The following is a 27,882-nucleotide window of genomic DNA, read 5'->3' on the forward strand; positions in this document are numbered from 1 at the left end:
GGTTCAGTGCCCAGGAAGCTGAGCTGAACTCTCTGAATCCTTTTAATTATTCATCAAGACACTGTGCACCTGAAACAACAACACTGCCAGATAAAGGCTGCTGCCAGCATTACTGTACAGCAGACATATCACTGTTTCACATCATTGCAAAGAGAGTGCATTCTGCTGTTTCTGAGGAAAGTGAGAGCCACTTCAGACTTCATGTTGGATCCTTGAGAAGAGGTTTCGCAACGGTCAGTCTGGAGCAAAACAAAAAAAATCGATGGACGACAGGCAAGACTGGAATTTGACTTTAAAGAGTTTTACTGTTACTGTTAGTGTCATCCATGATGCCAAAATCCTGACATGTGGTCAGCGTTGTTAGGAAGACATGATCCAGAAGTGCATCTTGGCATTAGAAATTTGCAGCCTGATATGATGACAAATGTCTCTTTCTTGGGAGATTCAGGGGGGTGAAATAACACGGAAACGCAAGTAAATTCTATTAATACAAAAAACTGAGTTCAACACAGTGTCAATTATGAAACAATTGGAAGTGATACAATCCAGACTTTCTCCCTGCTTCCCTAAATAACTTTTATAATAGGACTGTACCTTGCTCCATCATTGCTTGAAGTCAATGATGTATAACAGTGCTGATTGCACAAGGAACAGAAACATTTCATCCTCTTACAGCAGAACAGTTTAGACATGCGTGCATAAATAGTGAACGGAAAGTGTTTTCTTTGGCTTTGTTCTACCCTTGTATGGTCAGTCTCACTGTCTTTTGTCCTACCTTGACATCCAGTTTTAACAGCGACCCTCCACCTGAGTCTCAGCGACTTCTCTGCTCTGTCGTTCCTCCAGCGTCTCCTACAGAGTCCCCGTCATCGCCGCTGGACACCCGCTGTGGAGATGTGGAGGAGGAGGAGGAGGAGGAGAAGTGGAGTCCAAGCGGCCAGCACATCACTGCAACGAGTGAGCAGAGGGAAAGGGGAGAAATGAGGCACAGGGGAGTGAAAATGTGATGGGAGGGGGTGAGAGGGAAGGAAGAGAGAGAGAAAGAGGGAGGGATTGATCTCTGGATGGAAAAAGGTGAATGACGGAGGAAACTGATCAAAAAAGAGAGAAGTGCAGGGAGAAATACAGGAGAAACTGACGGAAAACCACTTTAAGTCTGGCAGGCAATAAAAAGTGGTTATGTTTCTTAGGCTTTCCTCCAGGACTATATTGCAAAGGCGTCTAACTGGAATTGAAGTCTTAAATGCGTTCACACTGGAAAAATGACAAAATAAATACACTCAAAGCTGCCAGTATGCAGTCTAATGCTGTCTCCAAATTCCATATTGCAAACTAACTGTATACTCCATGTATTCAGCACTAATTGTTGTAGTAATTGTTGCACTTATAATGCAAGGTTTATATATAATTACTGCATTGTAAACAGGTAACATGTCAAAGTTGCAGTTTGATTATTAATATCCAGTTCAATTTCATAAAGAGAAACCAAAATGCTTTTTAAATTGTACTTAAATCTGCGGTAACAGCTGTTTTTTAAACACTACTATTCAGCAGAAGTAGTGAACACAACACTGACATATCATCATCTGTTAAGTTGACATGTTGAACTTTTTGGCAAACTTCAACCCAGCAGTTATGAAAGAACATAATGTTTCATTTAGAGTTGTGTGTCTGTCTACTTGGTAAGTGTAATTCAAATATTCACTCTCTTTAAGCTCTGATTTTGCTCTCTGCCAACTCCTGAGGGAAATATCTGGCTCTTCAGCTGCTAAATGATCCACTATGTTCACCAATTAGTCTGCAGCTAACTGAGTCTGTTTGCTTTTTGGTGCTGAGCAGGTAGTATTCAGTGGCTTTTTAGAGCTCTTTCTCTCAGTTGTCTGCTGCAGCTGACAATGATGCTATTTAAACAGTGAAGTTGCAGCCAGACAGCTAAACAATTAAATTCGCTATAGAGCTCCTCAAAGACGGGGACAGCTGCAGAGTCTGTAGGTTTATCACTACGAGCCACAACACATTACACACTGTTGGCTCATGCATTACTATTATGAAAAGTATTAATTATAACAGCTTTTAATTCTGTTGCATAACATTTTACATATTCATTTTAAGCAAGTTTTGAGTATGTGTAGACAGTGAAACTTCCATAATAATCTCTATACTAGCTGTAGATTATCTGTAATGCTATACTTAGGGTGCTAACGTCAGCATGCTAACATGCTCAAAATGGTTGACATTTAGCAGGTGTAATGTTTAGGCTACCACGTTTGCCATCTTACGTTAGCATGTTAGCATGTTAAGATTCGCTACTTACAACACACATCACAGATATACTGTTTGTAGTCACTTTTCCAGTAAGAACTACAGTTGATAGACAAGATAATGGCAGATATCAGCTCATTGCAAATTATGAATCAGTGTATAAGTCAGGCAATAAATTAAAAAATTAAAGTACTAAAATACCAAATATATGTTTTGACACATTGTCACCATTCTATAGTTTGTTGGTAGTATATAACTTCAAAAAGACATTAAAAAAAAAGATAAATAAAGGATTAAAGTGTTCCTTTAAGTGTGATAGCAGAAATGTCCAAGTCTTATTGACATTTGTCGACAGTTACAAGCTATGTTTTTGGTTAAAGCCCAAATAAAGAGGTATTATAAGAGTATTTAACTTCTCTATCATGACGTATTTCCAAATTAAACGAGGTAGACAGGCGGGACATAACGCCGGGAGGAACTTGATTTGAACATTGATAAGTGGACACATCATGATGAATCTTAGGAGGAAGAAAACATAGTTGGTATTTTTTGGTCGGGGATATATTGTTAAATAGTCACAATATGACCAAGGATGCGATCTGGAAAGCTTAAAAAGGCGTTTTTCATTCCATCTCGACTTTTAAGTTTAGGCCAAGTCTTCATGGGAGCAGTTCCTCTGAGACTTCAATGAGGCCAATGTAGACGGCAGCACACACCAGCTGGGATCAGACCAAATAATAAAACCCAGCAGCAGCAGCAACAGCTTCTTAATTTCATGTGTGTATTCTTAACCGCAGTTGAAACTAATACAATTACAAGCACTGAGATTGGCGGATCTGGGAGTTGCATTGTTGTTACAGACAAGACAAATGTGTCCTTAATTTAGCTAAACCCTTAGAGGAAACCCTACTCACGACTCCAAATTGTTGACGATAGCAAACCGCCAAAGCAAACAGAGCATTAAACGGGTAGATTTGAAGAACTAATTCATCCATCAGTTCAGTCTGTTGACAAACCATTTACAAACCGAAGGACTACGTGAGCTCGGTTTGACCCTGTATGGTTTCCGTCAACCTGCAGCTGCTGATCATTGTATGTGTGTTTTTTACATATTTTTTTTATACCTCCAACCTTACAGGTCGTCAGGGGGGTTCACTCAACCAAATAATGAATCTCAGCAGCCAATCATCATGCACGGACGTGACTCATAATCGATCAGACCTGTTAGATTGGAGGCAGATGATGCAGAGGATGCTGAGGGTATAAATGATGGGTTCAGTTTAATGTTTTCTGCTTTGTGATTCTGATACAGAGGTTGATATGCGTCGCCACAGTCATGAGAAATCCAATCTTCCTTTTATGGACAGTAATGACCTTAGAAAACCCAGAACACTGATGCAGTACAGATACACTACAGTGCATTGTCTTGCAAGTCAGTTGTTGTACTTCTATGAATTTGAACCCTCCAAAACAGAACTGACCTTTCACTTAATTCATACGACTGTCGAATCATAGCCTAGCAACAAGTCATGACCAGACCTGGCCATTGTTACCAGATTTGGCAGTTTTCGGAAACTGCTCCTTTCAAGCACAATTCGGAAACTTTTATTTAACCTTTGTGTCGTCCTCCCGGGTCAAATTGACCCCGTCTCTTTTCACTGTTCCTTCTTCCCTCTTTCTTTAATTTTCCTTCCTTCTTTGCCTCCTCCCCTCTTTCTTTGCTCCCTCCTCCTTCCTTCCTTCCTTCCTTACTCCCTCCCTCCTTCCTTACTCCTTTCCTTCCTTCCTTCTCTCCTTACTTCCTTCCTCTTTTCCTCCTTACTCCTTTCCTTCCTTCCTTCTCTCCTTCCTTCCTTCCTCTTTTCCTCCTTACTCCTTTCCTTCCTCCCTTCCTTCTCTCCTTACTTCCTTCCTCTTTTCCTCCGTACTCCTTTCCTTCCTTCCTTCTCTCCTTCCTTCCTTCCTCTTTTCCTCCTTACTCCTTTCCTTTCCTTCCTTCCTTCCTTCCTTTCTTCCCGTTTTCCTCCTTACTCCTTTCCTTACTTCCTCCTATCCTTCCTTCTGTCCTTCCTTGACCTGAGGACAACAGGAGGGTTAACTATAGTGGGTGCCAGTGATAACTGTCCTTTCAAGTTGGCAAAAAGAAGTGTTGCCGACTAAATATGCACGACAAACCGCCGGTGCAGCAGCAAAAGTTTAATCTGCTCTGGTCTGCAAATGAAGGACGTCTGGTAAAGCTGTCACTGCCCGGTCTGAAATCACTATCCAGACTCTTCTTTTTTGTGGTTCCAGGATGGTGAAATGAAGAACGCAGCCACGACTTCTAGTTATGTTCAAGCCATTTAGTAGCCGTAATGACTGTAATATGATACTTTCTCAAACCCTTACAAATGATGATGTTTTATAGTGTGATTGTGGGTTTAAAATGGTCACTTGAAACGTTTATACTTTCTTTTCTTAAAGTTATGTAACCTGTATCATCATGGCAACAGTAATAACTGCAATGATACGACTTTTTAAAGATGTCCAGTTCGAGAACGTAACAGTCATGGTTGGAAACAGGAAGCAAACAGTGGGCTCCTGAAGCAAAGTCCTCTTTTATCGAACCTGCCTCCTCTTAGTAAGGCAAAATCATTTTATCAAGTCACCTGATATTGACACAATCTGAACTGTGTCACTTCCTGGGCCATAATTACTACAGTGTAAATGTAACTAAAGGTCATTATTGCCAGTCTGAAATTTGGACCTATACTATTGTACAAGCTGCATCTTCAATATATTTAGTACTTGAGTAAATGTACTTCTCACCTCTAATAAAATAAGTATTGATTTGCAGCACGTGGTCAACAATTCGATGAGCCAATTTCACGCCTGCAGAGATTATTGGCAATTCAGATTTATAGTCCATCTTTATCTGCCTACATTTGACTCTTCCCAGAAACAACCACCGCTCAAAAACAAATCTTCCTCTGCAGCTGCGGTGCTGTCAGAGTAAAAAAAAAAAACAGAAAGAGAAAGAAAGCAGAGCTAATGGAGCTGCTGCAGTGAGATAAACTGATGCTGAGGCAGGTCACATCAGTCTGGACGGCTGCCATAACCTCAGCTTTCCAAACTGTCGCTCTGTGCAGCTTTCAAGCAATAAGACTCTCAGCGGCTGAAATATGAGGAGCTCTCCACACAAACATTGTCATCTCATCTCTGCTCAGATACGCACTCATCATGACTTCATGCTCTCTGTTTAGCAGACAATCTGTTCATCTTTATTTTTGATTCATGCATTTGGTTAATTGATGCTTCATTGTTCTTTTTTAAATTTATTTTTTTATCTTTTAAAAAAATGTCTATATATTGTGTATTACTTTATATTTCTATTGTACATGTATTTTGTATTGGGCTTTGTATTACAGTGGAAAACACTCTTGCAACCTGCTTTTATTGTAACTGCAAGATACACTAATACAGTAAGTGCCATGAAATATCTTATGGTTATCTGGTTGGCTGATATCACACGTCTGTGTTATTTGTTCAGATCATACCGAAGCAGTGACTCCATCTGACACAAATGTTCCATTATTCAGTAAAATAGGAGCTGTGTGAAAGGTTCAGTCCCCAGTAAAACATCTACGCTCACTGAAATAGATCAAACAATCATTTTACATTTAAATGAAGATGCAGGTATCATCTATAGAAAATATGATGAAGTGTATAAAGATGCACAGTTTCAATGGATGTTAACGTAACAGTTATATGCTTTTGGCAAAAAGTGTTGCCTTTAATTCAAGTAAGTAGTTATGCATTTTAAATTTCTTATCCTCAAGGCTTTGTAACCACAGAAAACAAAGATCATCACTGTTTGCAACTTGAAAGGAAAACACTGAAAGGTTTGTTTGTGGGAAAAAGGAAAGCTGCAGAGAAGGAACTTCCTGTGTTGCTTTAGAAAAAAAAGCACAATTACAACATATTTTTACACTTAATTTTATTTATTTAGTAAACCCCTTAGATTGCAGTACATATGCATGCAATATAAAATAGTACAAAAAGTGTCTATAAAAAATACTCACACAGTGGATGCATTCATAAACAGATAAAAACATTTCAACAGCACTTACAGTAGACTCATTTTTTATACATGAATACACACTCACACACACTTAAAAGCAAGTATATGGGTCCACATATTGTACATTTACATTTTTTAAATGGACTGCTCTTTAATTTTCCATTGTTGTGTCTGTCCAGCTCTCTGGCTCTTTCCTCTTTTCCTTTTAATTAAGTCTGCTGACATGCTTAATGATGATTTTTACCTTTTTGAAAATGGTAGTAAAGTAGCATATAGTCGCTGTCATAGACTTGTCTCTGTAATAAGACCCTGAGGCAATGTGAAGAGCCACATCCTGCTTTAAGTATTGTGCATTAGTTGGATCCCAGCAGCTGTTGAGATGCAGCTAGCCTGACCTCTAGTGGACATTAGGTGTGCATACAGTTAGTAGTGTCTAGACTGGTGACCACTGTGGCTTCGACTGCAGCCTTTCTCTCTCTCTGTGTGGACTGCAGCAATTGTTGTAAAGATTTGAGATGGTTACACACATACATACATACACACATGGATGATACCACAGTACAAATTAGAAGACAAAGGAAACATATTTCCACACTTACATCTAGCAGTATGCTATCAGGCAGGTAGTTTTTGTTTTATTCCCAGGTTTTGAGACACCCACAATTTTTACAGAGTGCACAATAAATAAATGGTTATCTAAGGGACTATTTTGTTAGAAGGTAAATAAGTTGTTCCCCTAAAAATAGATGACAGCAAGCTTCCTAGATTATCCAGAGTGACCATATGAATGTAATGCCATTCACCTCTGTTTACTGTAAACACTGTAAAACATCTTAAGCTGATTAAAACATAAGTTTCCCTGCTGCCATAAACATGTGAGTTAAAGGACCAGTGTATAGGAGTTGCTGTCATCTAGTGGTGACTAAATGCCTCCCATTGTAAAAGGCCCTTTCTAAAGCCAGTGTTTGGTTTGTCCATTCTGGGCTAACGTAGAAACATGGTGGTGTCTATGTATAAATAAAGTACTCATTCTAAGCTAACGAAAACTACTCTTATTTTCCAATGATGATACACTATTTAAAACAGAGCCTACTTATGATAATATATTTCATCTCCTTTTAGCTTGATGCCCATTAAAATATAGGTGCACACTGCACCTATAAGAGAACTTAAGATAATCAGTCCAAATATTCAGATCTGCTCATTTTTCATTCGCCACAAAGAACTTGGCTGTTGTAGGAGCCACTTTGTACCAGAGTCCGTACAAAGACAAGTGTGCAGGGGACTGAATTCAACACTAACCTTCATAATTGTTTGGCATGTGCGCTTACACAGAACTACTCTCCAGAGACTGAAAACATGATCGTTGGTATTAGTCTATGGAGCCATTTTTAAATAAACTAATGTCACCAAACTCTTCTGGATGAAGGAACATGTCACCAAGTGCAGCAGTGTTTTTAATGGAGGAACAAGAAGTTTAAGATATATCAAACTTTGGATACACACACACAATACTTATAGGTAGATCAGGTCATTGTTGGTTTGAGATTTCTTGACAATAAGAAAGAAATATAGAAAATCACCAAACATATCTCTTAGCTGTTTAGCATATCTCCTTAACAGAAGTACAAAGAAGAATCAAATGTTTTGCGTGAGTACAATGAAGGCTACAGTAGGCAATGACTGACCTGTTGGCTCTCAGCCAGACACAGAGGTCTCCTTTCAATCCAGAGGCAGACTGGGATAGAAGAACTCATCCTCTGGGATCACCATCGACTCTGACACCACACGTGATCCGTGCACACTGCAGAGGTCAATAGCACGGACATGATACCACAAAGCAGATCATAAAGCTTAAAAACAGCAAGAATATCCACTGCAGTCATTATCACTGACTTGGTTGTTGAACGAAGCTCAAGTTTTAGTTAGAAGTTAAATATATTTTCCAAAAAAAGTGAGTGAAAAAAAAATCATTAAGAGAGAAATATTGATTGTATAACTTACACGTCTCCTAACGAAGCGTGCCATAGCCTGAAGCAGTGAATAAATTGCACATGTTGCTGTGTCACGCACATGAGCTGAATTGGTTGAACACAGTGACACACATTTGATTAAACTGCATGTGGAACAGATTTAATACAACTACCGGCTTCATTTTCTCACTTATCTCCTATCATAGTAGCTTCAGGATCCAAATCAGCCCTGTGATAAAGTCAATTTCTGAACAGCAGATTATGTAGATTAGATCTAATAACAGTGTTTCAACTCTGTCAAACCCTGAACACTCCACAGTCCACAGCTGTCTAAGGGTCCCTGAGGCCTCCCCACCTAATCAATGCCATGCAGCGAGCACTAATAACCAAGGATAGGAAAGTCAAAATCAAAACGGTAGTCATGGAAACAACCCAGGCCTGATTCCACCCATCGATGTGGTTATGTGTATTTGAATACCGGATGTGGTGAGAAGGAACCCCTGTCCCACATTCAGACACAGACCCCCTCGTCGTCCTACACAGCCAGCAGGGCAGACGGAGAAACCCAGACATAAAAGATGGTGAAACAAAACCGCCGGCTGGCTCGAATCCACATTGGGATGCTGCTTTTGGCTCTCTGTCTACACCTGGGGGAAGCTACTGCAGGTGAGTTAATGCTCATTAGCTCAATCATAATGCATCATTAAGGAGGTTGTGTTGGATCATTTGTCGTCTAGTCTAACTGTAATTAGTCACTTCAGGAATTGACTGATTGTAGTTTGCTTGCTTAATTATTGAGGGTGCCAGAGTTAGTGTTGTTAATGAGCGTTTGAGACAACTTTCAAACTAATAATGGATGGATTCACCTTCAGGAATATAAATGTCCTTTTTCAGTTGTGCATTTAAAAGGGATGGTTCACTAACAATTACAAGAAATAACCCATATGACCCACATGGCTCTGCTTGCCAATTAGAGCTACAACTAATAATCACTTTTATTGTTGATTAATTTGTTATAACATTTTTTTCCTCAATTCATAGATAAAGTTGTTTGGTCTACAAGGTTTCAGAAAAATATTTAAAACATCCTCAAATGTCTTAATTTGCACCGACCAGCAATCAAACCCCCAAATATATGTTTGCTATCACAGAGCACTAAAGAAACCATAAAATATTCACATTTAAGTTTTTTTTTCATTAAAAAATTACTTTAAATGATTAAGAGACTACAAAAAATATGTTTTCATTTCCTGTTAATCGTCTAATTGATTAACCGTTGCAGATCTATTGCCAATGAAGAAATACAATAAGGGACTGTATGAAAATTATTCTTTTGTCTGAAGCTTTTATGTTTCTGTCACTGTAGATTTATGTTTAGTGTCTGCCTTCGCTTTTCAGTGCAGTTACACACATAACTTTACAGATGTTACAGCTTCTGTGTGTGCCATAAATGTTCATTTTGCCATATGCAGAGGACAGCAGGCTTAACTCTGTTTAATTACGCGAGAAACTAAATGTCTGTTTAAAGAGTCCAAAGAAAACATTAATGTTGATTTAGAGATCCTTTAAAACTAAATGAAACATCAAATTCCAGCCCCCCCCCCCCTTTCCAGCCAAATAATTTTCATACAGTCTCTGATAAGATGCTAAGGCATGAATTTTTCTCCACATCCATCATTTGATGCGAAAACAGTTTACACTCATATTAAAATTAAGAATTACGAGATATTGTAACTTTTTTCCAACTTAATTTTTATATTACAACTTAATTTTACAAATTGCATTGGCCATACTACTCTGTGTTAGATGCCACTGAAGTATTATGTAAATAAATCTGAATAAATTATGTAATTATACAAAATGTACTTTTTTTTGCTGCAAAACACAGAACGTCAGGCCCCAAAAAACAGAATATAACAGGAAACTGTAACTTAGCCAATGTTCAGAGGGTTTTGAATGATTGTTAGTAAGTAGTCTAAGCAGAGGGATGATAATGAAAGATACAACAGATCAACAAATAAATTAGGGATTTTAAAAAGTAGGGATTTTTCTTTTAGTAATTTAGTGAACTGACCCTTTTACACCTTCTTTCAAAAAGGCATTAGTGATTTTTTTTTCTTCTGGTTAAACAGAGGATATGTCTGACTATACACTGGATGTTACAATCTCTGAGATTTCTACACTTCACTCGATTTCACTGAAGTTGTTCTTGGTAATGACCACTAGATGATGTTGCTGCTGTTACGACATCCTCCTCTGTGTGTGTGTGTGTGTGCGTGAGCAGACTAAAGCAAAGACTGTATCTTTAGTGATTTAAAGGGAGTTCACACTGTTCCGTTTTCATGGGGCAGAAAGGAAGTGCATCGAGAATCAGAAAGAGGAACTTAGCTAATATGAATCAAGAGCCTGGCTGTTACAGTAACAGCACAGCCTGCAGAAGAGGAGGGAGGGAGGGAGGGAGGGAGGAAGGGGGGGAGAAGGGTTGGGGAGGAGTGCTACATACAACCGCCTCAGCTGAGACAAAGCTTTAATTAAACATGACCCACAATCCCTCATTATCCAGACAGCCCGTGCAGCTGGACTAATCAATGACATGGATTTGGATGATACTGCCCCACTATATGCCCCAATAAATATCCAGCACATTACTATAAGACATGCTACTTTTTAATCCTGTTTCTAATTATTTTCCCTTCCCCTAACTCCACCTATCCTTTCTTAATGTCCACCAGGCACGCTGAGGGTCGACGGGGCCCAAGATGGAGGTGGCACCAGCTCAGACACCATCAGCCACTCCCTGACCCTGGTGCAGCGTCTGGAGGCCCTGTTGGTTGGGGGAAATGGTAGCGACGTGACACTCAGGGTGGAGACACCCAGCGCAGATGAAGTGAAGGTGATCCAGGCTCACTCGCTGGTGCTCTCGCTTCAGAGCTCCGTGTTTGAGGAGATACTACTGACCCGAAACAGCAGCACCCTGGTCCTGAAAGAAAGCTCTGACTGTGCTGCTGTGTTTGACAAGTTCATCAGGTGAGACAGGAGAGCATATTTTCCTCTCAGTTTGAGGCTCTGCTGTACTCAGTTTGATTATGGGTCTAATGAATGGGTTGTTATCAGACTTCTGCAGAGCTTGATGACGAGCTGATTCGACTTCATTTGAACCAGGTGTGTTGGAAGTGGGGAAAAAATCTAAAACATGCAGGGCAAGGGTGCCTGAGGACCAGGATTGAAAAACACAGCTCTAGAGCAGTGATCACAAGCCTGCTCCTAGAGAGCTACTGCCCTGCATGTTTTAGTAATCTCCCCACTCTAACACACCTGCTCCTAATTATTTAACGCCTTATCAAGCAGCTGAAGCTTGTCAAGGGCTTGATACCAGGTTAATAATTACAACCAGGTGTGTTAGAGTGGGGAGATTACTAAAACATGCAGGGCAGTAGCTCTCTAGGAGCACGGTGTGTGACCACTGCACTAGAGGAATGAACTCAGCAACTGCAGCCCTACATCTGACCCACACAATCAATGAGTGCAACATTGACTAAAAAACAAATGGACCTATCAGCGAACTCTGATTGTTCAATTGTTTTCAGCTGCAACTTTTAGTGAGGAGACATTTGGAGGTTTGAAGATACGTAAAGGGCACATATCATGCACATTTCCAAGTCTATATTTTTCATGCAGAGACTCTACTGGAATATCTTTGCATAATTTACAGCTCATAAAATGTATTTCCTTATTTAAAGATCCCCTCAAGCTATGTATTAAGATATACAAAAATACTCTGCTTGGAACAATATTCTGTGTCTAATATGGTTTACCACATTAAAATTCTTAAAATGCCATATCTTCCTCCTCCCTCATTAAAAAAGAATCTATGAACATGTAAATACATCTCAAAAGTTTAACTACTGGACACAAGATGTGGCCTCCTTCACTGTAAAGTCTATTCTCAGTATTTGTGCACTGCAGGCTTCAAATTTTTTACATCACACTTGAGGGAATTGTGGGTTTTAAGTGGGTCAGAGATAATAACTGTTACATTATGTAATAAGCTTAATCATAGTAACTTTGTTTGTTTATCACAAAGTTACAAAGTGCTTTACAGGAAAAGGAAAAAAAAGTAGCAAATAAAAACAAATGTGGGAGCTGTGACTGATATCAGCATGAAGTGCATTACTGTTGTCCCTGTGTCAGTAGGAGATTAAAAAAAATCCAATTTTGGATATTTGCATGAGTTGAAAGAAGCATGACTGGACAACGTCAAAAAAGAAAATGACTCATAAATTACTTATATTTGTGATCCAGACTGGAAGAATTTATTAACCACTTAACGCACGCTGTTCCGTCTACGGGACGGGACGGATGTTAGGAGGTAGCCACAAGTTCTTCTGAATGTTTTAAACACCAACCCTTAAACATATATATTCATGCCGTACATCGTTGGAAAGCTTAGATTGTCCTGATTCATTCAAGACCACTCACGACTTATATGGTTGCTCACAGCCGTAATAGTATTAGCGGTTAGCTCGGCTAGCCCCTGAGCTAAGTAAGAAAAGCTATAATGCCTACATACCTTCAAAGTCTTCCCTTTATCCACAACGATCATCTTATGACTCAGGACTTTCTGTACAGCTCGCCAAATATCCATTCTTGTGAAATATGAAATCCGTTTCCATAAAACCGAAATACTTTCCTCAATATGTCCATGTATTTAGTCCAACACGTAACGTAATAACACAAATAACAAACCACATACGGTCCGTTTACGTCATTTCCTGACCTGCACGTCCATCTCAGAGTACACGTGACTAGATGTTTACGACCGTGAGCCTCTTCTGCTTCTGACGACACCACACACAAGCCAATCGGTGTTTAGGATTAGGCAGTACATGTCTCCAAAGCCAATGAGGACATGTGTTGGTTCCTCTCCGACTTAACATATGACTTATACCAAAATAAACAGATAGATAGATAGATATGGCCAAACAAAAAAATATGGTTATATATAATAATAATAATAATAATAATAATAATAATAATAATATGGCGTCAGCTTTCATTAGAGACCAAGATTTTGATTGTAGGCAAAGGGGATGTGAAGTTATAGGTGTTTGATTGCGGTTATACAGCTTTGGTAACCATGGTAACCAAGTGTCCATTTGGAGTCTCCAAAAAGGACCTGAGGAAAACGCATGGACATACCTGTTGAAAAATAATTCTGAAAAATTCATCTTTTGGTCTTTTGACTCCAAATTTGGACTGCATGAAGCCAAGACATGTGGCTGTGACCTCATTGTGTCTATATCCTGCTGAGAGGTCCCTGAATGTCTGTACACATGTCATTGTAAAGGCAAACCTATGGGCGAGTAAACAACCCCATCATTGTAACCTCTGCCACGCTTTGTCAGTAAGTCACAGAATCACACAGACACTTTTACAAGAAACCTGAGAGTGTTTCCTTTCCAATGATACCAGACACATCTCTGAGTCTCAAACTATGTGGGATCTGTGCTGCTCACAACTTGGGCATGTCGTTTAGGCTAACAGCATAAAAAACAGGGGCGTGTGTTAAGTGGTTAAACCAAAGACTGTGACCTAAGATGTGTCATCATTAAATTTTTTGTTCAAAAAATACATGCTGTGCTTCAAAAGCTACCACATTAAACCGCTACTTCCTCTCTCTGCAGGTATCTGTATTGTGGTGAGATTTCTCTGAATCTGGACCAGGCCACTCCTTTACACAAGCTGGCCACTAAGTATCAGGTGCTGGTTCTTCAGCAGGGCATCACACAATACATGACCAAGAATCTGGCCCGGGACTCCCCATCGGGCCATGTGGCCGGCTGGTACGAGTACGCCCTGATTGCCGGGGACGTGACTCTGAGGGACAACTGCCTCCAGTATCTGGCCTGGAACCTGTCATCGGTGCTTCAGAGTGGAGAGTGGGTGAGCATCAGTAGCCAGCTGCTCATGTCTCTACTGAAGCGTTCAGACCTCATCCTGCAGAGTGAGATGGAGCTCTTTGCAGCGCTGGAGGCCTGGATCATTCAGAACGACCCAGACGGTCTGACGGCGGAGAATGCTTTGAGAGCTGTGCGCTACGCCATGATGCCGCCACGGGAGCTCTTCCGCCTGCAGACCCAGTCTTCAGTCCTGGCTCGCTATCAGGAGTCTGTGCGTGACCTCCTCTATATGTCCTACCAGTTTCACTCTGCATCGCCAATGCACATGGCCAAATACTTTGACGTGAACTGCAGCCTCTTCGTGCCCCGGAACTACCTCTCACCGGTGTGGGGGTCACCCTGGATCATCAACAATCCAACTCGAGATGACCGCAGCACCAGCTTCCAGACTCAGCTGGGACCCAGCGGCCATGACGCCAGCAAGCGGGTGACTTGGAACGCCCTGTTCTCACCACGTTGGTTACCCCTCAGCATGAGGCCGATATACACGGAGACGGGCGCCATGCAGCCAACACGAGTGGAAGGCGGGCGCCCTCGCATCATCATCACACCGGCCACGTCCAGTGCTGAATTTGCTGGGGTGAACTTCCAGAAGACGGTGCTGGTGATGGCTCAGCAGCAGGGGAGGCTGGTGGTGAAACACGTCTATAACTTCCACCAGAGCACCGAGGAAAACGGCGACTTCTTGGCCGAAGCCGACCTGTACCGCCGGACGTCTGAATACCTCATCGACAGCTCCCTCCTTCTCCACATTGTGGTGAAGCCACTGTACCAAACCCTCATCACCACCAAGAACTGACCCTCCTCTCTGAGCCACCACATCACCCCATACCCTCCAACCCTCTGAAGTGACATTTCACTCATATCACGTCATGGGGATGTGGATCTGAATCCTCCTCGTGTGTGATGTTTGGATCATTGTCTCATTAAACTGCTGTTTTCATTGGGCAACTAATACACTGTATTTTTTGTAAAATCTATGTAAAATCACAACATGTCTCTTATATAACAAGTCTGGTGAAATTCTACTTTTTATTTTCTTAATGTCGACAAATCCCTTGAACAGATCAAAACCAAAAATAATACTGATAAGTATTACTCCATTTGTGTCCAGAAACTATTAAAAACATATAATTTCTTTTGATTCAATCCCACAAACGCCTCCATCTGCTGGAAATACTCACTACAGCACAAAATGTGGATTCATCCGCCACTGAAAATAGTCCTCAACAAATGCCCTAATTCCTCCAGTTTGAGTAATGTTTCCTAAAAAGTACAGAGCCCAGCAGTTCCTAGAAATCACTGAGCCTACTTTACTGAGAAAACAAAAAGTTATGTAATTGTGACCCAATTCTTAAAATTTATGTCTTCAGTAGGAACCGGTATAGGTTTGGCAGTGAAGCTAATGGGCAGAGTAAGGAAGTCAGAAGGCTTTTAATATGATTTGTAGACATTAAGAAGAATTGCCAGCCCTCTCCTTCATGTTTGAGGTTCTGTTCCTGCCACATTTTCTTTGTATTGCTTTTTTTTAAAATAATGGTGCTATTTTACCCCATTTACAATTAAGGGGTAACGATTGTCATTCATCACCCAGTAAGCATTGATTTAATGTCAGATGACATCTTGACGTCGAGGTTAAAACTAGACAAAGTTTGATTTGAAAAGTGACAGATTTTGAAATTTGAAGTTACACACAACAGTTGCTTCACCAGCATGTGATTGACTATATTCAGTATATATTTATTTACCTGCTTTGCATTGAAAAATACTCATTGAAACAACAATTATATGTAAAAATTTTAACTTTTCAACAAAATTTGACCCATTTTTATCTTAGATGTCAAGGCGTATTTTGATTTGCAAATTATCAAATCAAGCTTACAGGGCACCAAATAATCCCATTGAACTTTATTTTTTACTTTTACTTTTAATTACTACATAATGGAGCCCCCACGCCACAGTAGATGTCAGAGTAGCTTGTTGCTAGTTCATTGTGATTGAGGATGTTAACTAGAGTCACTGTTTTCATTAGTTGTCATTAATCAATGTTATCTGAAAAATAAAGATTTTTAATAAAGTTTTAAAAATAAATGGTCATGTTTGTTATGTCATTTCTTGATTTGTCATCACTTCATTGGCAGCTCACATGCAATCTGCTGCATATAATTCATTAGTTGTGATTTATGATATTTTATTTATCACAGAAGGTTTTACAAATTGGAGGATTTTTTTAATAATAGGTATAGCACGATCTACCTCGGCTCCAACTGGAACAAAGTCTATGTCTTATATGTCAGATAACGCAGCAAACAGGCCAGATCGCTCTGTTAGGATGCTTGGCTGAAATCCACATTGACTGAACTGTCCAGTATTCAGAGTAGTCGCTCATATTAAAGACTTAAAAGCAGATATTGACCCCGTCTCTTTTCCATGTTCCTTCCTTCTTCCCTCTTTCTTTAATTTTTCCTTCCTTCTTCGCCTCCTCCCCTCTTTCTTTGCTCCCTCCTCCTCCTTCCTTCTTTCCTTCCCTCTTTCTTTGCGCCCTCCTCCTTCCTTCCATCCTTCCTCCCTTCCTTCCTTCTTCCTTTCCTTCCTCCCTCCCTCCTTACTCCTTTCTTTCCTGCCTTTCTTCCTTCCTTCCTTCCTTCCTTCCTTTCTCCCTTCCTTCCTTCTTCCGTTCCTTCCTCTTTCCCTCCTTACTCCTTTCTTTCCTTCCTTCCTTCCTCCTTTCCTTCCTCCTTTCCTTCCTCCCTCCCTCCTTACTACTTTCTTTCCTTCCTTCCTCCTCCCTTCCTTACTCCTTTCTTTCCTTCCTTCCTTCCTTCCTTCCTTCCTTCCTTCCTTCCTTCCTTCCTTCCTTCCTTCCTCCCTCCCTCCTTACTCCTTTCCTTCCTTCCTCCTGTCCTTCCTTCCTTCCTTCCTTCCTTCCTCCCTTCCTTCTCTCCTTACTTCCTTCCTCTTTTCCTCCTTACTCCTTTCCTTCCTTCCTTCTGTCCTTCCTTGACCTGAGGACAACAGGAGGGTTAAAAACCTTGGATTACCCTGAATTTCCACTCAAAATGAGGTGTAGAAATATTAATTAATAATATACAGCCTCAGATATAAAATCAGACTCCAGTGGAAGATACATCATTGTGACAGGAACCATATTTCAAGCTGACGTTTTATTCCAGTTAATGTTTATACTCCCAATGGGACAATATTGAATTTATGAACAGACTTCTGTCTTGTCTTCCAGACTTAAACACTCATAAACTTATTTTTGGATGGGGATATAGACTCTTTTTCCTTTATCCATCGCTGGATCGTTCCAATCGTAAAAACCATGTTACTGTACTGAAAATATCCAAGTCTTTGTCAGCGCTTATGAAATGGATGCAATGACCCTCGGAGATCTTTTGAATCTATGATCTAAAATCCTTTCTTTTTATTCACATGTCCAGCAAGCAAGTTTCCCATATAAAGTATTTTTATAGGTAGATACTTTCTCAGTTCTGTTGTCTCAGTAGAAGATATGGCCATAATAACTTCTGTCCACTTTCATTAGATATTTCATTTACCCATATTAAGGAATGAGTCCTGATTCAGTCTCTTACTCACCGCTATGGGAAAAGAAAGCACAACTAACTTCTCACAGATCTTAATGATGTAATATCTAAACTTCATAGAAAATATGCCTCCGATCCATCCCTACAACTTCTCATAATATGAAGTTGGGTGATAAATTAGCCCCATTTCTGTTAAAAGTTTTTAATGAATCATTAGAAAACAGTTCCTTACCACTATCACTCACACAGGCGACTATAACACTAACACTCCCTTTTAACCTTCATGTCGTCCTCCCGGGTCAAATTGGCCCCATCTGTTTAGGCTGTTTCTTTCTTTCCTTCCTTCCTTCTTTCCTCCCTGCTACCTTCCTTCCTTCCTTCCTTCTTTCCTCTGTTCTTCCTTCCTTCCTTCCTTCCTTCCTTCCATCTTTCCTTCCTTCTTCCTTCCTTCCATCCTTCCTTCCTCCCTTCCTTCCTTCTTTCTTCTTCCCTTCTTTCCTTCCTCCCTTCCTTCCTTCCTTCCTCCCTTCCGTCCTCCCTTCCTTCCTCCCTTCCTTCCTTGACTCGAGGACAACAGGAGGATTAAAGAAAGATAAAGAACCCACTGATTGTGGATCACAAATGTGTACTGCTGCAGATCATTTCAGTACACCAGACAGGCTTAGTAAGCTTTTCAACATCATTCATACATTGAACCCCCCCCCCCACACACACACACACAGAAAGAGTGTGTCCTTTGATGAAGAGAAGGCATTCAACCAAATAGAGTTCTCTACATTGCTCTTTGCTATTGCCATTGAACCTCTGTTTGTTGCTCTTATTACTTGACATGATATAAAGTAAAAGGCTTCTCTATACTCTTATGATCTTTGGCGTTATATAGATGATCCAAAACATTATATTCCCACTGCCACATCTTAAAAGGTTTTGGTTCATTCTCTGACAACAAGTTCAATTTTTTTTTTAAAAAGTGAAATGCTCCAGCTTGACAGATTCAGCAAATGGATGTTCCTTTTCATTTATCTCACTCCGGTTTCAAATACTCACGCATTAAAAGTACTCAGAAATTATCTTCTCTTCATGAAACCAATTTTCTACCATTAATAAGAAATAAGAAGTCTGATTTTCAAATGTAATAATAACCTGTCCTTATCATTAGCATAGGAAGAGAACAATGTGTAAAAATTGAACTTTCCTAATTTTTTGTACACTTTTCAGAGTCTTTGAGTCCCAGAAGGTTTTGGGGTAATAAAGTTCCTAGAATTAACAAAACCATTCTACAGAAATAAGGACTGAAGTACATCTTGCTCGTTCTAATTTCCTGGACTATAATTGAAGAGCAATATTACTAATAAAATGAATTACTGGTTACACGGCCCTGAAGCTGAAAAATATCCTGAGTCTGATTCAAAATGTGACTGTTGGTGACGAGCCCCAATCACATCTCACACATAAACATTAGTCCTGTCCCAATGATGTCATCTATCTAACATATAACACTATAAGCATATAAACTCACTGATAGCCATTTTTGGTATGCCATCAGAACCCTTGGAAGTTATGGAGACCATTTTTTGTGTATTTCATTATCTTCCTAACTTGATCTCTTAAATAACAATAATATTTTACTTTCTTTCTCTTATGATGTTGATCTTAGAGGAGTCACTAATGGTTTCTTCAAGTTATGGAGCCACTAAGAGTGAAATCTGACAACACGTATAATCTGTCCTTCCTTAACTTGATTTCTTAATCATGCTAGTGTCTCTGTAACCTGTCAGACTATCCCCTTTACTTCACTAAATAACTATATTTTTTTACTTTCTTTCTCATATGCTTGGTTTTCCCTTTTATTTTTATTTCTATTTTCATAACTTCTTGAATTGAATTTCACAATAAAAGTTATGTATGTTATGTGAATGACTAAGTTAGGGGTTAAGGTTAAAAATAAAAGGCTTTACAATCCAGACCCATTCATTCAGGTAAAATAAGAAGAAAGAAAAGCTTAATATAATAAATGGAGAGCAGCTGAAGAGATGGACACACTGTTGAGAAGACACAAAAAATTTCAATACCTCCAACACATCTCGGTGTGATAATGGACGGTGATTTTAAACTGGACAAAGAGATAAAACTCAGTGATAGAATCAAGCTTCTCCCAGCTGAGGCTCTTATCTAAGGTCAAGTCCTTTTTATTATTTAATGATTTTGAAAGGGTTATACAGGCTTTTATCTCCTACTGACTGGACTATTGCACTGTTCTTCATCTTGGTATTAGACAAGCTTCCCTCTAATGCTTGTAGATGGTTCAGAAAGCTGCTGTTCATCTTTTAATAAGAACATGCAAACAAAAGCCATATTTATCCCACACTAGCCTCCCTTCAATGGCTCCTTGTATATTTTAGGACTGATTTTAAGATTTTATTGTTTGCCTAACAATTATTAAATGGGCTAGCTTCAATCTCTGTGAAACCTCTGACCTTTTACAACCACATGGACAGCGGAGCACCTTCTAACACAGGCTGCTACAGCTCCACTGTCAAAGGGACAGATACAAGAAATCTTCACTATATGCACTTTATTTCTACACACAGTTACACACATCGCACATCTATCTATCTATCTATCTATCTATCTATCTATCTATCTATCTATCTATCTATCTATCTATCTATCTATCTATCTATCTATCTATCTATCTATCTATCTATCTATCTATCTATCTATGTCCCATCATGGTCGCTCAGGTTCACTAACTTGTTGCTTCTGATTGTCCCCAGATCAAAATTAAAGCACAGCTGTGGCCCCCAAAACTCTGGACCATGTTAGGCTGTCTTAAAACATCTTTATTCCTTGGCTTTTAGCTTAGTATGAGAGTTGCTTTTTGTGTGTTAAACTGGTCTTTGTGATTTTATAGTGTTGTTTTATGGCTTTTCCTATTTTGATTGTACAGCACTATGTTTTTAAATGTGCTTTAGAAATGTTTTTCACTTGATCCAATCTGATTTTGAGTATAGAGAAACAGAATGACAGGAAGTACTTTTTCTTCAGTAAAAGTTGCAATACCTCCATTTCCCACAGGTCAGGATATGTTCATTTCACTATTATTGATCTATAACAGAGACAAATAGCTTTTTTTTTTACGCTTGAGAAGCTGAAATCAAATAATTTTGGGCATTTTTTCTTGATAAAATGACCAAAACAATTGAATGATTATCAAAAGTAGTTTCAAACAATTGTTATATATAATTAAATTTTTAGAAATCTGCAGCTGTCCAATAAATGTAGTGGAGTAAAAAACGACAATATTTCCCTCTGAAATGCAGTGTTGTACAAATATAACATAAAATATAAAATACTTATGTAAAGCACAATTGTCTAATTTAATCAAATGTAACAAATGTGGTTACAAATACAATCTGAAGTTGAATCTAAAGCATGCACTACTGAGATATGGAGAAAAAGAATGACAGGAAGTATTTTTTTCTTCAGTAAAAGTTGCAATACCTCCATTTCCCACAGGTCAGGGAGGTGGGTATAAATGTTTTGATGTGTGATTCATTTCACTATTATTTACCTGTAGCCTAACAAACACGTAGCATTTTTTTTTACACTTGAAAAGCTGGAATCAAATCATTTTTGGGCATTTTTTACTTGACAAAATGACCAAAACTATTTAATAATTATCAAAATATTTGTGGATGAATTTTCTGCCAATTATTTTATATAAAAAAATCTTAGTTGGCAAAGTAACTGCAGTTGTATAATAAATAAAGTGTAAGTAAAAACAATATGTCCCCTCTGAAATGTGTGTGTGAATGTGAAATGTTAACTAACTATAAAATAGAAACACTTATGTAAACTACAAGTGTCTAATGTATCAAATGTGGTTACAAATATAATCTGTAGTTGAATCTAAACCATGACCTACTAAGATATAAATAAATTCGCTGTGTGTCTACTGTAAACCCTGTAGTACATTGGAGCACTACATTTCCCAGGATCCTCTGCGCTCCAAGCAGGAAGAACGTTCTCTCGCAGGGGCTCGCACTGATCCAAGTTAGGAGCTTTCAGCTGCCAGCCTTGGCCCATCATGTAAGTGCTGCGGAGAATTCTTTGCAGTGCAATTGCAAAATTACCTCGTTTCCCGACGCCTGTGAGGGCTGTGCAATTGTAACACCGCTCTTTGCACGGACACGCACGCCTCGGACGCAAAAAGGCTCCAAGTGCATGAAGATCGAGGCTTGTATTTTGCATCTTTGTTGCAAAGCAAGCCGCCGAGGCTCCAGTGCGAGGGCGATGGAGGGAGGGAGTGAGAAAGAAGGCAAAGTCTTTTGTGCTTCCCCTCCCCCTCATCAAAGCAAAGGGGAAATGTCTCAGCCAAAGGGAGGTAAGAATATGAAACCGATCTGTGCAAAACTATCGATATGCAATCACGGCTGCACGGTTTGCAACATGCACCGCTGCAGGTCGAGCACGGCCGGTGCATTTTAAAGTTAGATGGTTTACAAGGGTCAGTTGCATTTCCTGTTTAAGATCTTCCCCTTTGCACAGTTCCTGGTAAGACGATGCTGTGTGTACTCACTCATTGACGTTATTAGCAGCGTACAGGCAGGGATGTTGAGCACAGGGCGCCTTTAATAGTCACGAGATATCCAAGGACACTGCAACTCTTTATAATAAACTCTGTACGAGTTGATGCACGGCCCGTTGCACACTGCTCAAGGTAAATAATTGTGCAAATATGCGTGTTTTAGGTGGAGCAGGGCAACATGACGTGACAACCTGCAGCTGTCAGTCAGTGGGCAAGTTTGAGTGTTTATTGGATGCAGATTTGTTCCTGCTCATGGGATAGGAAATGGAAATCTAATAATAGATTTAGTTTGAGTGTATAGGTGGTGGTGAGTTCAGGAACAGGGGGCTTCTTCAGGCTATTAAAGCACAAGTCTCCAAGCAAAAAAAAAAAAAAAAAAAAAAAGTCTCAGGCTGTCAGCTGCTGCTTCTGTCCAAGGCAACTGGATATGTGTCAAACCCCTGGGTGCGTGTCCACTGATGTGCAGCTTTTTTCTCAGCATGCATACGAAAGCGTGCATGTCACACTTTGACCCCCAACTTTTATCGCTGTAGAGCAACAACACGAGCAGTGGAGAGTAGTCCTTAATGTCTCTCAATCTCTCTCTCTCTCTGCAGCCTGAGAGAGAGAGAGAGAGAGGCTCTTTAAGAATCATCAGTGAATGCAGCTTGCAGAAAGAGAAGAAAAAAAACAGCTGCAGTGAAAGCAGCTCAGGCGTTTTTTCCTCCCCTCACCGTGTTTTCCAAGAAGTCCAAAGTGAGGCTGGTTCATTGCACAACCTGCAGAACACACACACGCACACACATGCACACACACACACACTGAGAGGTTGTACAGGACGTGAACAGGTAGCAGAGAGAGAGCCCCCGATGGTCAGAGCCTCACAGTGTTTATCTGGTACAGTCAATCGTCCATCCACCTACACAGAGGAACTATCTTGTTGCAACCAGATCATCTTGTGATGAATAATAACAGATTTATTTTATTTGTGTGTGTGTGTGTGTGTGTGTGTGTGTGTAGATGAATGAGTCGGTTTGGGACTCTCCTGAAAGCAAAAGTGGGTTTCTTGTTGTCGTTCATTGATGTTGTACACTGCAGAAAACCCAGATGAGATGATAAGTTGATTATTCGCTCAGTTAAGATCTTGGTCTGGGACTTTTTTTTTTTTTTTTTTTCTTATAGTGAAACAAGAAGAACAAAATGGTGCTTGCGATGAATCTGCTCGGCCAGACGAGTAGCTCTGCTGCAGCTGTGTGGAAGTATAGCGATCCTTGGAAGTGTTGAAACAGTTTATAGATTCATCGATATAGAAAAAAGAACTGTATTCATCCATTAATAGTTTGTTAATTTAATTTCTGTCCTGGGTTCTGACGTGTGAGAATTTGTTGCTTGATGTTTTTTATCTTTCTCAGATGTTGGATTTTTGGTTGGATGAAACATTCATAAGGCTGTACTGTATTTTTATCAGCATCCAAACAACTTTTACCTTCCTCTAAATACTTTTTTTTCAATTTATGATGTCAAATCTAAAAATGCAGAACAAACAAAGCAGCAGGTAAAGACAACCTGTTCTGGCTCTTCTCTCCCACATGAGATATGAACAGTACAACCAGAACTTTGCTAGGAAGTAAATTTACATTTTAAACCTTTTTTTAAAAATTGAAAACATTTTTACATTCATGTTTTCATGTGACTATTTATTTACTGTGTTTTGGTAATTAGGACAGGAGTGGTGTAATTTCCTCTTATGGGTGAATTCAAGGCTGCAACTGATAATTATTTTCATTATGAGTTAATCTAAATTATTTCCCTGATGAATTCACAGCTATTTGGTTTAAAATATGCCAGAAAATGATGAAAATTGCTGCAAAAATGTCCACAACCCAAATATATTCAGTTTATTATCATTTGAAGATAGATTTTCAGCATTTTTCTGTGCTTTGCTGCAGCTCTGAGTGAATTAACTGAACCTTTGCTTTCCACACATAACTCAGATAGTTTGGTGTTGTGATGCTGTCTCCATTTCATCAAGGTGAAGAGAACAACAGTAGTTAAAGCTCACAGAGCAACAGAGCAGCAGTAAGTCAGAGTGACAGTGTACCTGAGCACAAGTCACTGCATGCGTGTTGCTCTTTTATTTTTACGCCGTGAATTTAAAATTCAATAACAGATGTTGGAAGAAAAAGTGAAGGCTTCAGGGCTAGATATGATGCTTGAGTTTCACTATGAGTAAAATAGTAATCATTTGAATATCTTACTTAAAGCTACACTAATCATGATTTTAATATTGGCGATGGCTCAGATGACTGTAGTTGTAATTTGGGGCAGCATAGATAATTTCCTCTTAGCTTTACAGAGCGGTTTAGCATCTTATAGTTCATTTTTTTGTTTTACAGTTTTACAGTTTCACTTTCATCAGTGTGGTTATCAGCACATAACAGATCTGATTAATCATCTGTACTCTACCTATAGGCTCACAACAGCAGACACACACAGTTAAGCTGCATTCACACCAAATCAAGCAATCCTCTAATTTATTTGAATGGTAATGCAGCAGGGAGGGAGGGGGGGGGGGCACTGCAACCTGACGTCACCACCACCTACATACAACTGCACATTCCTGGTGGATTATTTTGTAACGTGATGTGAGCGCCACATTGGACTGTTTACCTCTCGATGGACGCGACGAAAGATAAGACAGTCGCCGCCGCCGTGAGAATTTTCCAGAGTTGTTAAAAAAAAAAAGGCTGTCTGTGAGCGTTAAAGTGTTTGGGTTTCTGATAAGCTCTTAAATGCATTAATCTGTAATTCCAACTTGACTTCCTGGGTTGTGGAAACGACGTCCGTCCCCACTGTTGAAAGCCCCCCCTCCCCACGTCGTAGTGCTGGATTTGGCTTGAATTCAGCCACAGCGGTTAGCTGGTCAGAGTCCCCGAGGATCCATTAAAAGTCTTAAAATTAGTTTTTGATATTTAAAGTCTAAAAATGTCTTAAAATGTTTGGAATTGAAGGAGTTAATGGTTTAAATTTGATCTGAGCTTGGGCAGAGTGAATGAGCGTAATTATATTTATCATTATTATCACTATTTACTGATTATTTTACATAACCAACCAATCAACGTATTAATTAAAGTAAAAAATAATCAGCAGTCGGAACTATAATGAAACTAATCTATAGTTGCGGTTCTATATAAATGCTCCATTCACCCCACTACAACAGTAAAATCCTGCTTTTCCTTTATTCTAATATATCTTATAATATATGATGTATGAGTACGCCAGTCATGTGACACTTATCTGCATTAAGTCCTTTTAACACTTACAACATGGTAATTCATACTACTACGGAAGTGACATTTTTTACACGAGTATAGGATCTAAATACTTCCTCCACCACTGTTTGTCGAGCAATTTAATACAAGAAGCAGCAATGGTATTATTTTTGCCTTAAAGATGAATTAAAAAGGTCTTAAAAGTCATTAAATTTGTACTTGAAAAATGTGCAGATACCTTCCTGGTAAACATAGTGGAGCAGCTGGAGTTGATAGTAGGCAAAAACAGAATATAATAATAATGTAGTATAATAACTATAGACCAGGAGGCATTTTTTATATTGTAAGACACTTAGCAGGTCTACTAATATTGTTAATGTTGGGCTGTGTCTGCTGTTTGAGGAAATAATATGTCAAAGTTGTGTTTTACAGCTTGATTTGCTGCTTCTAAGTGGTTGAAAAGTCAGTTAATGGTGTTTTTTGTCATTTAAAATGTAAGTTTCTATAATCACAGGTATCTATGATTGAATGAAATCCAGTCTACACTCATAGTCTGTAGATATCTGATCTGATCAAAGAGATTTCATAATAGTTTTTGATACCAGGTGTAACAGACACATTTTAGTCGTTAGTAAAAAAGTAGCATGTACCAAAACTGTTACTTGCACGTATGAAGGAAGTGAGTACAAAATCTTCAAAGGCAAAACAAGTAGATTGGTGTTTTATTAAAAATCACGCCAGACTGAGCAAACTCAACCACAATCTGCTGCCCGTTTCCTTCAATTCTCATATCGTTTGGCACAGCTTCACGTTAACTCCCGCGTCTCCTCCTCCTCTGCCTGTGTGGCCCGGACACTTTTTTTCTGCCTTCACTATTGTGCTGAGTGCTGAGTGCTGTAGTGTTGCCGGGCTAACCGATGGCAGTGTGACAGCGTACCCTCCCAGCTCGTGTCCCTCCTGCAGCCCCGGCTGGCCCTCGCGACCCTGCACAAACGTCCCGTTTGTCATGCAAATGCAGGCTGCGTTTTTCAGCTGCACAGATACTAAATTTGCTGTTTCGACGGGCCGATTGTTGGTCCCCTCCGCTTCCAGGCCCTATAGTGGCTTTTTTTTGCTGCAATAACAGTCGAATTGTTCAGAGCATTGTTCAGATGATCCACTAACTGTACTTCTCTTTTCAGGGAGGGGGGGGGGGGTGGTGGTGGTGGTTGACTGAGTAAGCATGCATGCATCCAGGCTGCAGCAACTTATCTGACGGCAAGAATCAAGAACAGCAATATTTAGGACATTTTTAACAACTCCTGTTTATTCCAGCTTTGTGGCAATCATGCAAGATGTTGATTATGCAATAGTGAACCTAGAATAAAGCTAAAATGAGTATTTGCTTTGTGTGAAAAATGAGAGGCACATAAATCCAGGGCTTTTTCTGGTCTCCACTCAACCTGGAGTAACCCCTCATGGTCGTGATGGCAGCAGGTTTCCAGATTTTTGCGGCTGAGATGGGATGAGAATGGGGGTGAGAACGGAGGAGGGGAGGGTGTTTGCAGCGTAGCACAGCCTTACAGTGTGATATAGCAGATGCAAATAATTAAATTTCTCACAGGTGGGTCCACACATGGATCTTCTCCATCTTTCTTTTTCTCATCTGTGCTATTTTTTAACTCCAGCCAGCGACTTGGCTTTTTTATTTTGCAGAATGTATTTAAAAAAAAAAGTGATTCATCTTCAGACTGATTCTTTTGATCGGCTAACAGTCCAAAAACCCAAATATATCCAGTTTACATTGATATAAAAGAGAAGACATTTTTTGTTTCAGTCAGAGCTGAGCTGAAAGTGTTTCTGCTATTACTCATTTCACTCTCAATTCTTAAGAAAAAGCCACTCGGTGCTTATTCTTACATGAGACTGAAAGTAAAACTGATGTCATACTCATGTAATGAAGAGCATTTCTGTGAAACAGAGGCGGGAATTCATGTTCAGCTGTCATTCAGTGTCTCGAGCTCATTCTGGACTGTAAGATAAGATCATACGATATATATCAGGCTCTGGATACTTGTTAGTAGATCAGTTCATTGTTGGTTGAGGTTGAGAACATGAGATTTGATGACAGTGATTCTTCAATATCGTCATAATGTAGATAGTACACATGTTCTTAAGGCCTGTTTACTTCTCTCTATAAGTTGATCATTGAGAAAGAGAAATGTGGTCAGTGGAGAGGAATGTCCATTAACAGGTTT

General features: G+C 39.6%; 2 protein-coding genes across 2 annotated transcripts in view; both read left to right on the forward strand.

The window, feature by feature from the left end:
* Positions 1–8,873: 8,873 nt before the first annotated feature.
* On the forward strand, positions 8,874–15,054 carry btbd17a (BTB (POZ) domain containing 17a). The gene is made up of 3 exons (XM_053341900.1): positions 8,874–8,961; positions 11,028–11,322; positions 13,980–15,054. Exons 1-3 carry the CDS (start codon positions 8,874–8,876, stop codon positions 15,052–15,054), a joined length of 1,458 nt encoding a protein of 485 aa, XP_053197875.1.
* Positions 15,055–21,887: 6,833 nt separating this feature from the next.
* map2k6 (mitogen-activated protein kinase kinase 6) overlaps positions 21,888–27,882 on the forward strand; it is a 36,051-nt gene continuing 30,056 nt past the window's right edge. The window contains exon 1 of the mRNA XM_053341258.1: positions 21,888–22,190. Coding sequence (XP_053197233.1) covers positions 22,031–22,190 — 160 coding nt within the window. The 5' untranslated portion in view covers positions 21,888–22,030. The remainder of the gene's footprint in view (positions 22,191–27,882) is intronic.

This window comes from Scomber japonicus, chromosome 20, assembly GCF_027409825.1.
Source record: "Scomber japonicus isolate fScoJap1 chromosome 20, fScoJap1.pri, whole genome shotgun sequence".
Lineage (NCBI taxonomy): Eukaryota > Metazoa > Chordata > Actinopteri > Scombriformes > Scombridae > Scomber > Scomber japonicus.

Excerpts from the sequence above, each read along its gene's own strand:
- btbd17a (XM_053341900.1), top strand. The coding sequence starts at position 8,874 with ATGGTGAAACAAAACCGCCGGCTGGCTCGAATCCACATTGGGATGCTG. Across the intron at positions 8,962-11,027 it reads CCTGGGGGAAGCTACTGCAG|GCACGCTGAGGGTCGACGGG; the intron begins GTGAGTTAATGC and ends AATGTCCACCAG. Across the intron at positions 11,323-13,979 it reads GTGTTTGACAAGTTCATCAG|GTATCTGTATTGTGGTGAGA; the intron begins GTGAGACAGGAG and ends CTCTCTCTGCAG.